The sequence below is a fragment of the Chiloscyllium plagiosum genome, unplaced genomic scaffold (assembly GCF_037043375.1).
Source record: "Chiloscyllium plagiosum isolate Xiang-an unplaced genomic scaffold, Cpla_swu_hap1 HiC_scaffold_20, whole genome shotgun sequence".
Classification (NCBI taxonomy): Eukaryota; Metazoa; Chordata; class Chondrichthyes; order Orectolobiformes; family Hemiscylliidae; genus Chiloscyllium; species Chiloscyllium plagiosum.
The window spans coordinates 22246292-22259185 of record NW_028270158.1 but is presented as its reverse complement, the minus strand read 5'-3'; the positions used below and the strand labels follow the sequence as shown (position 1 = coordinate 22259185).

General features: G+C 38.0%; 1 protein-coding gene across 2 annotated transcripts in view; it reads right to left on the bottom strand.

The window, feature by feature from the left end:
* Window positions 1-12894, bottom strand: part of lmf1 (lipase maturation factor 1) — a 607840-nt gene that overhangs the window by 419448 nt on the left and 175498 nt on the right. The window contains exon 3 of one of the 2 annotated variants that reach the window (XM_087997719.1): window positions 11380-11528. The exons of the other annotated variant lie outside the window; for it this stretch is intronic. Coding sequence (XP_087853845.1) covers window positions 11380-11391 — 12 coding nt within the window. The 5' untranslated portion in view covers window positions 11392-11528. The remainder of the gene's footprint in view (window positions 1-11379; window positions 11529-12894) is intronic. 2 annotated transcript variants of the gene reach the window in all.

The window sequence follows — 12894 nt, the reverse complement described above, 5'->3', positions numbered from 1 at the left end:
AGGTTGGTGTAGCTAACAAGAATTATTCTTTATTACAAGTAAATAGACTCTTGGTACAGGTAAACAAATATGAACTGTCGGCATATAACTCTTCTAATTTAAACTTTAAAGCCTTGTAAACTCCCGCTCATACACACACAAGCAAACACACAAAAATCAAAGGGAATAAAAGTGTGTGCTGGACAGAGGGAAATACTGGGAAAGCAGTTCAGTGGTTCCTGTTCTCAAGGCTGCTGAGTTAATTTTTATTATTCTTGTGCAGGACAGATACTGCCTCCTAGTCATCCTTCTCCAGATGCTTCCATTAATTTGCAAGAGGCATAGGCTAATTGGTTCACTTATTAAAGGTCCCTGACTTGTCAATCACAAGTCACAGCTTACAAAAAGTGCTGAAGGGAAGATAAACTAGCTTTTCTCAGGCTTGAAGTCACTTTTATTGTAGAGAACAGAGATAGTTCTGAAGCTGGCAGCGATCTGAAAGCTTCTCCATATTTTATTCATAGTCTCAAGCTGCTTAACTATCTGAAAACTTTGACAGAAGTGTTGGCAAGCAGAGGGCCTTTGTCATAGATAACTGGATTACAGATTCACAGTCCAATCAGCCATGTACTAACGAAAGCTCCATCTCTACATAAATCTTCAGTTCCAGTTCATCTGCAACCACACTTTAATCACTGATTGAATAAGCAGCTGTAGAAATGGCGCTTACTTTCAGTACTTGTTTTCAAAGCATACTTTGAATCAGTAAAGAGACGGACGGTGTCATTAACAGTGCTATCAAGCAGCACTAGCTCCTCAGTGATGCTAGTTTGGGTTCCGTCATGGCCATTCAGCTTCTGATCTCATTACAGTCTTGGTTCAAACATGAGCAAAAGAGGTGAAATCTTACCCCAGCGTTGGTGGTGAAGGGAGTAGAATTTTGCAGATGTGATGCCAATCAAACCCCACAGGTAAGATGGAAGTAACAGTCTTTGACACCAAGGTCACATTCAACCAAATCTGGCATTAAGGAGGCCTATGAAAACTGGAATCAAAGGACAAACTCTCCATTTGGAGCCAGACCTGGCACATAGGAAGATGGTTATGATTGCTGGAAAGTCAGTATTGTCAGCTCCAAGACATCACTGCAGGGTAGTGTCCTAGGCCCAACCATCTTCAATTGCTTCATCACCGACCTTCCCTCTATCATAAGTTCAGAAGTGGGGGTGTTCACCAATGATTGTACAATGTACTGCACTATTCATGACCTCTCAGATACTAAAGCAGTCCATGTTAAAAAAATAACAAAATCTGGATAACATCCAGGTTTATGGTGACAAGTGGCAAGTAACATCCACACTACAGAAATGCCAGGCAACTACTATCTCCAATAAGAGACATTCCAAACACCACCCTTGACATTCTATGGTGTTACCATCACTGACTCCCCCACCACCAACATCCTTGGGCTTACCATTGACTAAGAATTCAAGTGGACTCACAATCTAAACGTAGTGGCTTTAACAGCAAGTTAGAGGCTAGGAATACAGTGATGAGTAACTCATCTCCAGACTCCCCAAAGCCTGTCCACCATCTACAAGGTATAAGTCAGGCGTATGATGGAATACTCCCCACTTGCCTGGATTGGTGCAGCCCAAACAACACTCAAGAAGCTTGACACCATCCAGGACAAAGCAGCTTGTTTTATTGGCATCGCATCCACAAGCATCTACTCCCTCCATCACTGACGGTCAATGGAACAGTGTGTACTATCTGCAAGATGCCCTGCAGAAATTCATCAAAGTTATTTGACAGCCACTTCTAAACCCCCAACCACTTCCATCTAAAAGAATAAGGGCATTAGATACTTGGGAATACCACAACCTTCAGGTTCCCCTCCAAGCCAATCACCATCCTGACTTGGAAATATATCGTTGTTCTTTCACTGTGGTGAGGTCAAAATCCTGGAATTCCTTCCCTAATGACATTGAGAGTCAACCCACAGCAAGTGGTCTGCAGCGGTTCAAGAAAGCAGTTCACCATCACCTTCTCAAGGGCAACTAGAGTTTGGCAATAAATGCTGGCCAGCCAGCAATGCCAACATCCCACAAGTGAATTTAAAAAAGGAGCATATTTTGGGTTAGTTTGTTCATTTTCCACAGATCAGTCTGCTGATGCCACATGAACTGACTTGTGACTGCTCGATTAACAACGAGCTAATGCAGCACAAAGTAATCGCTACAGAGGAAATTATTCTTGTCCATAATCCTTAATGCCACACTAGTCAATCAATACATTTACTCAGACACTGGCAGTATCACACTAAGACTTTACTATGTTAAATAATGGAGTAAAAATTTAGCCCTTAACTTACAATACCTAGAACAAATGTATAACAAAGATTGCTCTTGTATACTGTGGGGTAGAAATCATCTTCTTGGACTCACCGGGCTGCAATTTTCCAATATTTTAAAGTGGACAGGTGAAAATTAATTGCTCAGACATATAATGATTTAATTATTGAGAACAGGAACAGAACAGATTCTTACTTTAGGCTATTATATTAGGAGATCAAACCCTGGCTGCAAATAGGGAAAATACACTAATGCCCTCAAGGAATTTTAAAATGGACTTCTGAAACACAAAATCTAAAATTATACCAGTGTAATTATGATCAAAATAATCTCGTTCTGAAAGGAACTAGATTTGCTAAGTAATTTTTTTTGCTTCATTCTGTCATATAACATTTTCTATATTACTGTCCTTTTGAAGTAGTAGAAACAGGGCAAAATTCGATAATATTTTGCTGTTTCAGAGAACATAATTAAAGGATTCTATTTCTGTAATTTCCACAGCATTTTTTAACTTGTTAGAAATGCTTCAAATAGACCAAGTAAACCAGCACTATATTCCAAGAAATCAGGTTTTGTTCAATCTTTGCAATAGCTCAGGGTTCCCTTGCACCATTTTCCCCACAGTGAAAATGGACTCCAGCGTTTTCATATTTATGAATAAACGGTTATTTGGTACTGCTGGAAGAGTCAAATTTTTCAAAGTTTTTCATAGAGTTCTGCAGCACAGAAAAAGGCTCTTTGGGATTCGTGCCAGTCAAAAACAACAAACTAACAATTCTAATCCCATTTGGTTCATTACCTTGTTTGCCTTGGCATCACAAGTGCACATCTTCTGACATGTTATGAGGATTTCTGCCTCTCCCAGCCGTACAAGCAGTAAGCTCCAGATTCCTAACACCCTCTGGGTGAAAAAAAATAGTTTCCTCATCTCCTCTAAACCTCCTGCCCCTTACCTTAAATCTATGCCCCTGGTCATTGATTCCTCCATCAAAGGGAAAAGTTTCTTCCTGCTTACTCTATCTGCACCCCTCATAATTTTACACATCTCATTCATGTCCCTTTTCAAGTTCCTTGGTTCTAAAAAAATCAACCCCAATCTCTCCACAACCGAAACACTCCAGCCCAGGCAGCATCCTCGTGAATCTACTTTGCATCATTTCCAGTATAATCACATTCCTCCTATCATGTGGATTCCAGAATCACACACAATACTTGAGCTGTGGCCTAACCCACGTTTTATATAGTTTCGGCATAATTTCTCTGCTCTTAAACTCTAATTAATAAAGGCAAGTATGCCATTTACCTCCTTAACCACTTTATCCACCTATTCTGACACCTTAAGAGACTGGTGTATATGCACACCAAAATCCCTCTGTCCTTTGGGACTGTCCAGAGTCCAATCGTTAATCACGTATTTAGTTGCCTTGAATGTCCTGCCCAAGTACAGCACCTCATACTTATCCAGATTGAATTCCATTTGTCACTGATCAGCCCACTACAACCTGTTGTAATCTAAGGCTATCCTCCTTGTTATTTACAGCACTACTAACTTTTGTATCGTCTGCAAACTTATTGACCAACACTCCTACGTTCAAGTCTGAACCATTTATATACACCACAAACAGCAAGGCCTCAAAATTATCCCCTGTGGAACCCGATAGGACACAGACTTCCAGGTGAATAAAGATCGCTCAACCATCACCTTTTACTTCCTACACTCAGCCAATTCTGGATGCAATTTGCCAAATTTCTTTGGATCCCACAGGTTCTGACCTTTGTTAGCAGTCTCCCATGTGAAACCTTATCAAAAGTCTTGCTGAAGTCCAAGTATACTATGTCAAAAAGATTTCCTTTATCTATATATCTGGGCACCTCTTCAAAACATTAAATCAAGTTACACTCATCAAGGCAATTTGCAAGAATATCATGTAAAGGGCAGCAACATGTAGTATAAACACAGCTGCTGTTTTGCAGACACAGACTTTGATTGATAGGGGTATTGGCAAGGAGCATTTACCATTTAGATTCTGATTAATAGTTAAATGCCAAGCTTTGTACAAATTTAAATCAGATTGACTCTCATTGAGGTTTTGCCCTGACAAATAAACCGAAAAATGGTAGTCACCTATTTTTTTTCAGTTGAAACAGGCTGTGTGAATGTACATGTTCTTTCTGTCTGAAAGGAACAGGGTCCTGTGCATAAACACTTGCAGCTTCTGCTACGCACGATTAAGCCACACTGCTAGTCCATCTGACAAACTTAAATGCAATTTCAGCATAATTATTTACACACACAGGGATTATTCAGCAAATGTTGTCCAAACACAGATCACATGTAATGTTCGACACTGTGAGTAGAGTTTCGAGAGCACTGACTGGTTTAGGCATTCTCTGCCGCAAACAGTCGAAAGGAGATGCTATCTCAAACCATCTGTCAGTCTTTGGGATGCATGGCCTATATAACTAGCTTTATAGTGCCACTGAAATTCATATATACATTACTCATTTGTGTGAAAGGCAGAGTATGTTAAGTTTGACAGTAGCAGTCTATTCGTGGCAAACATCATTCCTGTTGCTGCTGTGAACCTGTGTGAACAGTTAGCTTTACCTGTTGCTCAGATTTTTGAGATATCTTACCGTACTCAAGGTGATCGGAGGGCAAGAAGGCACTTCTCAGAACCAAAAGTCATGCCCACTCATGAGTTTGCACATTATACAGCAAGAAGGTCTTTTCCCGGGGTGGAGGAGTCCCAAACTAGAGGACATAGGTTTAGAGTGAGAGTGGAGAAATTTAAAAGGAACCTAAGGAGCAACGTTTTCATGCAGGGAATGGGCTGCCAGAGGTAGTGATGGAGGCTGGTACAATTACAACATTTAAAAGGCATCTGGATTGGTATATGAATAGGAAGAGTTTAGAGGGATCTGGGTCAAGTGTTGGCAAATGGGACTGGATAAGGTTAGGATATCTGGTTTGCATGGATGAGTTGGACCGAAGGGTCTGTTTCCGTGCTGTACATCTCTATGACGCTATGAGTCTAAATAATCTGATCATGGTAACCATTTGATGTGCTCAATTTCTACATGAAGCTTGCACAGCAAGCAAAGGTTCTATCCCATATATGCAGCTAATAATTACAAGCTTACCCCAGGTGGACATGTACATTGCCTACTGAAAGCAGGCTTGTAGTAGACAATAGTTGAGAAACTCCTGGCAGAGTTTTCAAGCAGAGTGTAACAATAATTTGGAATGGACCGCCTCTGAAACTCTGATAAAGAGATGCTATGTTGTCTGGTGGAGCAACCTCTATCTAGCAGAGGGCCAACAACTTTCTGACACTTCTTCCAACCTCTTGTGAACAATAATTACATCATCAAACATCAAGTCATTCTTTCTAGGATTGTCAGCTATTCCACCTGCCCTGAACTTCTAACTCAAGCCCAAGGCATAGGACTGCCCTACTAGACCCCTTGTTTCTGCTGGTACTTGCTTCACCGACAGCAACTTTATTGATTAGATCACTCGATGTCCCTTGATTAGTCTCTTCTCACTTACAACCATGATTGTTCCAATGTCCTTCATCGGACAGTTTCCTTGTCTGATCTGTCTCCTTTTTACCAAGAGTGTCCAATCCCTTTTCAGCTCCACTCTTTCTGCTGCTTTTATTTCTCTCTCATTTTTTGATTGGCTTTTATTGGAATGTAAAAGAAACATTCAGGATCCTATCATTTACAGCTCCTTCAGATGCATTATTTGTTTTATTCACAATATTATTCAATTTGATCTTGCACCTTGAAACCTTTCACCATTCTTGTCTGCTGACCTCAATGACATATCAGGCATCACCTAAAATACTTTTTCCCACATTCCTGCCTTCACCTTTGTAACAACAGAACAGAGCCCAAACTCGATTGCCTTGTTATTAAATCCTTCTTCTCCTTGCCAAGTGTAAGGTTAAGCAAGTCTCTTCACAAAATTGGTGCCACATTGGATCGCAAGATGAAATTTTGACTTCATAATTGTGTTACCACCAAGGCAAGTTATCTCTCTGCACATAACATGGCCCCTCTCGGTTTATTTGCTCTGGAAACCCTCACTCGTGTCTTGGATTTATCTCTGGATTTGACTATTTTAATGCATACTTGGCTGGTTTCCCACATTCCACCCTCCATAAGCTTCAGTTCATCCAAAACTCTCCTTGCCTATGAGTTAACGCACACCAAGTTCTGATCCCTGCTGTCACCACTGTGCTTAGTAACTGACAATGACTCCCAGTCAAAACAGCATCTTGATATTAAAACTCTCATCCTTGTAATTCAAATCCCTCCATAACTCTGTAATTTCCTGTCGGTCCACAACCCTCAGACATTTATGCACCTTTCATTCTGGATACTTGAGCATCCCAGGTTTTACTTATTCCACCACTAATGACAGTGCCTACTGTTGTCTGGAATGGCCTCCCTAGACCATTTTGCCTTTCTCTACATTTTGACTAAACATTTGGTCATTGGACCCAATATCATGGCTCATATTTATTTCATATGCTCCTGTAAAGCAACTAAGTACTTTTCATTATATTATATGTTACATTTAATGTTGATATTATAAAATATTTTATATAACTTCTTGCTGTTTCACTTGCACAAAGTTTTGTCAATTCCCATGAAAGGCTATGCATCCGAAACCTATTCTGAGCATTTTTTATGTTTGCCTTCAGATTTCCAGCATCTGTAACATTTTGCACTGTTGTTTGGTTGAAAGCATAGCGAAACTTGATGAAACAGTAGCCTCCATATATATGTCTGGAAGGGAAAAAAAAATTGTAGGTTTATGTGGAGAATGGGCCTCATGATTTTTTTTAAAGGAGTTGACATAGGCACAATAGGATAAATAGTCTTCTTTTGTGCTACAGGATTCTATGATTCTACAATTAAGCCAAACTACAAATTACAAACTTCGATTTTGTAACTGTATAAATTTGGTTGCATTATATGAATTTCACTTAATTATTCAAATTTAAACTGTTGGAGCCTGTGACTGTTCCAGAAATCAAACTTTGAAATGGCAGCCATCTGCAACATTTCCCATTTTACTATATTGGTCACCCCCACTGACATTAACATCCCTAGCCTCATTAAACAGATGGATGGCACATTACTTAGACATCTTAAACTGATTTGCAATATTTATGCGTTGCTGGTAGTCTTGGCTGCTGGCGACAGAAAATAACCACTTTTGGTCCCTTTGACTAAGGATTACAATGGCCTGCATAGGCTGGAAAAAATCAGAATGTAGCAACTAGGACCATATGGAGGTTTGTTCCAGCAATGAGCAGTTTTTCAAGTTATCTCTAAAACCTTATATTGAAACTACTTGTTGAACATTACCCACATCTCTTAATCCTCTATGTTTTGATAAACCATATGGATTAAGTCTAGCAAATTACTGAGAGCATTGCTAAGCAACTGTCAGATTAACAAATTCATGCAGTTCTGGATCAGAGTAGACTATACCAGTTTTCTCACCTTGCAAAGAATTTATTGTAATTTTGTACATTTAAGGAATTTTGCAAATATTTTGTTTCAATATTGATGAAAACAATTTGTTTATTGTGATCTAAATAACTTATTTCCTTCGTCAACACATTTGACAAATGTACAGTGCTTGAGAAAGCTATTCCAACAAAAATGACTGTACTTGAAGTTGTCTCCTTGCTGCTTGCTGTCGACCATGAGTAAGATAAACAAAAAAGTGCCAATCATGAAATAATTATAGATGAGGAAAGCCATTTGGCCCAATTCAACTATCAAGAAGAACCCTAGAGTGCCCCCACCCAGAGTAACATCTTAAATGATTCCAGGCCCTCTATTTTCAGTTCTCCATCATATTTTAACTCTCAGACACAATAGATCAGATCCACTGCTAAAGAAAAGAAATGCAGCATTTGCATTTTGATTGTGGAAACCACAGGCTAAAAGTTGCAAGATTTTTAGATCTTAGTTTTGCTTTAAGTGAATGGAATAAAACAAAGCACAAATATTGCTCACTGTGCCAAAATTGAAATCTTGGGTCAACAAAAAAAGCATCAAAGACTTTAAGATACTATTTTGAAAACTATGCAATACACAATATTTCCCTTTCATTTTATGTAGTCAGTAATATTGATTTAAAGACTGAATTGATCAATAAAGTGGAAGAATTTGGGCACAAAAGGATTATTCACACATTTTCTTCATTATATAAATTGTGAAGTGGAATGCCCAATCCCAGGCACATCAAGGATATGTTTCTATAGTTTTGACCAAAAGAAACACATACCACTTCATTTCATAACGAGCTTAATTTCATAAAGAGACAAAAACAGAATAAGTCTGTGAGTACAACATATTGCACATAACACACATTCAGGTCATGATAGTTCAAACTGAATTCAGTTCCCCAAGATTTACACTTAAAAATAACTAGATTTATGCACCATCTGCACAAAAAGCCTGAGTATGCACCAGACTCTTCTTTCCGCAGTAAATGGAAGAAAATTTACAAAAGTTCTATCACTATAGTGCAGTAGTCCCACTTTGCAGAGGAGTTCAACTCCAGCAACCAGAAGTGAAAGTGTTTACTTTTAAGGTATGTTGAAGTATGAACTGAGCACAATTTATTCTTGACCATTTACAGTGAAACAGCTGCAGTTGGTTGCAAGTTAACAGCAGTTGGATAAATGAGGCGAACGATTACTTGCTATCATAGTGTTCATGCTTTGAACTGAAACTGGCATCAAATATTAAAACTACAGATTATTGCAGATCATGAGAAGAAACTAGTGTTTATTGCCATTAATTTCTCTCAATTTTTTCTTGGTAGCTTGTGGTCTTTATATGTGACCCTGCTTTGTTGCCTGATTTTGGTTTATATGATTTTTAAAGTCAGTTTCAACTGACCATAGCTACTTTATCGACTTCAAGTTCCATTCTCAAAGGCCTATTAGGGATTAAATGTCTGTAAGTTATTGGTATTGGAACAGAGGTCATTTTGTTAAATTATCTTATTTTCCTCATTAATAAAATATCTCCTCCATAAGCCTACAGATATCACTAATGCAGCACCTGAAATTTTATCTGAGTAGAAGTGAAAGATACACTACTCTTAGGCTCTAGCCTGAGCTCTGAAACAAACAGCCTCCTTATTGAGGATTTTGTTGAAGCAATGTTACATTAGACAGTATTGAAACCAAATAAAACAATTATCTAACTTGTGGTGTCCCTGGATTCAGTTTGCTGCAACTTTAATTTTCTCCCAACTCTTAACCAGAATCCACAGTAAAAGGACAATTTCCATAAACAGACTCAACCTTGTTCAACTCACAAATCCAGGTTGTCAGATTCAAGCTAAAATTAATTCAGAAATTATTTACAGGTAACGATGAAAGGATTTAGAAGAGCTCCAAGATATGGTTAGTATAAAAACTAAAAAAAAAAACAAAAATTGAATTAATTCACAGAATTTAATTATGTTCCACACAAGGTTATTTTATAAGTAATATCTTTAACAGACAATGAGGCAAACGACACTCAATGTTAAAAACTGAAACTGCAGATGCTGAACATCTGAAACAAAAGTAGAAATTGCTGGAATATTTCAGCAAGTCTGGCAGCATCTGTGGAGAGAAATCAGAGTTAACGTTTGGGTCCAATGACCCATCGTTGAAACGGATGCAGGAGGATGGAAGGAAAATGGAAGACTCAAAAGGTCATTTTCTGAAGTTGTGGAATTCAATATTGAGGCTGTAAGGTGTGTAAGTTTGCGTTGTAATTTGCGTGAACACTGTTGCAGGCCAAACAGGGAAAGTTTTGCATGGGAGTGCATATTTTTTTGAAATGGCAAGTAATTGGAAGATTGCAGTCATCTGTACACACAGAGCTGAGATGCTCCACAAAGCAGTCTCTCTCCACAGATGCTGCCAGACCTGCTGAGCTTCTCCAGCACTTCCTGCTTTTAGTTCAGATATTCAGCATCTACAGTATTATGCATTTATTTGATTACTTTGCATGAGATTGCCTTTGACAAGTCTCATTCTACAAAGATCCAATTGACTACACAGGATCACAAACAACTAATTCCCATGTAAACACTTCTCATGTAAATACAGGAAAATAATATCATTTATTATTAATTGACCAATGGATCCCATCTTCTCATTAATCTTCTTCCAGGTGTTGAATTCTAGTTAATTGATGGTGTCAGTTAGTGTAATATTCTTAATTATTTGAGTATTATTAAATCAATTCTCTTGTGATTCACCATGTGGAGAGAAAAAATAAAACAAGATGCTTAAACCATATTATGTACTTCCATTTATATAATTACAAATGTTACAAATAGGAATGGACCAACTGTAAAATTGTTCATGCTGCACAAGAGTCCACTCCCAATCTATTTCAGTTGACCATCTGTTCCTTTCTTTTTCATGTATTTATATAGTTACCTCTTAAATACATGTATAATATTTGGCTCAACAACTCCATATGGTAAGAAGTCATCACTCTCCAGGTAGGACGTTTTTCCTGGATCCTTTATTAGATTTATCAGTGACTGTAACTGAGTTTGTAGCTTGCAACTCAAAGTAGAATATGCAAGATTTGCTTGTTCTTACTATCTCCCTAAAGGCAGTACCTAACAGAATATGTGATTACCAGATAGAAGCAAGGCAATAAGAATGAAAAAAAAATTAAACAATGGTCTTATGGAGAAAAGAAAAGTGTAAAGGATGCTTTAGGATAAACATTAAATGTAATGCAATAGGTAAATATAAATCAAATCAGATCTGTTCCGATGATTTAACTTCGGCTGCCAGGTTCAGATCCCTCTATTCCTCCTCTGTTATTTCGTCAATGAATGCTTGAGAAGAGCCTGTTTAAATCCCTTCATTCTTCAAATGTCACCCACTCTGGTTATATGTAACGAAATAACATCTGCTGCTAATTAATGTTGAAAAACAGACAACTGCACTGAAATCTGGTAGTTGCATTAAATTATTAATAAAACTCTTACCGCCCCCAGCATGATGCGGAAAATGAGCCAACGAAAAGACCATATGACAATTTTGGATGGTGGTGTGTGATGTGGAATGGTGCGGAGAGTCAGCACAGGACACAGGAAAATACTAAGGAACCCAGTTTCCAGAAGTTGAGACTCCCAGCCTGTAGGAAGATATAAGAACCATAAAAAAAAGTCAACTGTGAACATTTTGTTCATACACGCAGTAAAATCCATAAGATTCTCTTCACCCTCCCTAATTCTAGGGTGTTGGTAGGAAACCATCTAATTGGAGAGGAAGGGATAATATTTCTAGTAGGTGTGGTTCATTTTATACTGGTTATCACCTTCACTCAGCTCTCGCATGTGACTCCAAGTAGCTATTAGTAAAGAACAACAATGACCCAGGTTAAATAAGAAGACTAAACCAATGACAGCAGCCATCAGATCTCCTAGCCTCAATCACCTAGGGATTTGTTTACCCGGGCACATGAAGACTGATTCTGCAACTTGTCAATTGAGAACAACCCAAGATCCAGAGGTATTGAAGACAAGTCATCACAGTGTTGTAGAACACATAGGCATCAACACGACAGAAGACATCCAGTTCATCCACTATATCCAGTACTTTTGCCAGCTATTTAGATGTTTTGAAACTGGTTCAAGATAGGTCAGAATAACAGAATAGACACAGATAAATAGGTGATTTTTTTTAAAAGGAATTATGACATAAGAGCCAAATTCTGATGTTGATACAAATAAAACCATTAATCATAATTCATTGGTAAAGCTAATCATGAAAACAAAATTAAAAAGCATAAAATAATAAAAAGATAATAAAACCATGAATATTGAAGTTTATAAGCAATTACAATATGTTGCAATACATAGGTCTTCTTAATTTACAGAAAATGAAAGGTCTACCAAACTCTGCATTCATATTGAAATCCATATTATGTGTTGTCAGGTTAAATTCATTAACATCTTAATAATTCGCCTACTATTTGTGAATTTATAATGTTGGATTGCCTTGTGGTCTATTCATTCACTAGCTTATTTGAAGATGGCATACTTTCTCCTTAATTCCATCACACGTTTACTTTCTTGTGGATGTGACACATGATAGTGTTCATAGGAAGTAAAATTCAATGCATTCAGTTACATTATTATGTCAAAGTAGCTTCAGTGCATGTTATCTATGATTAATTTCAATGCTTGTTTCTGAACACTTTCAACCACATTCGCTTGCTCTTTGGTAAGTCCAGCATTCTAAATCAGTTGACTATGCACAACTTTCCCTCACCATAATCCATGCACACAATTCAAGTTCATCGACTAGCCATTATCTTTCATGCACCATCTGTCATGAGCCATGTGGCAGGAGGCGAACAATTGAGTTGAAGTGACGGATTCACTGGGAGCTATAGCCATAATATTGCACACAAATTGCTCAAGCTAAAGGGTTGTTTCTCAATGGAAGAAACCAGAGGTGGAACTCAACAGCCCCTTAAGAAACCAAGCATCCTTTTT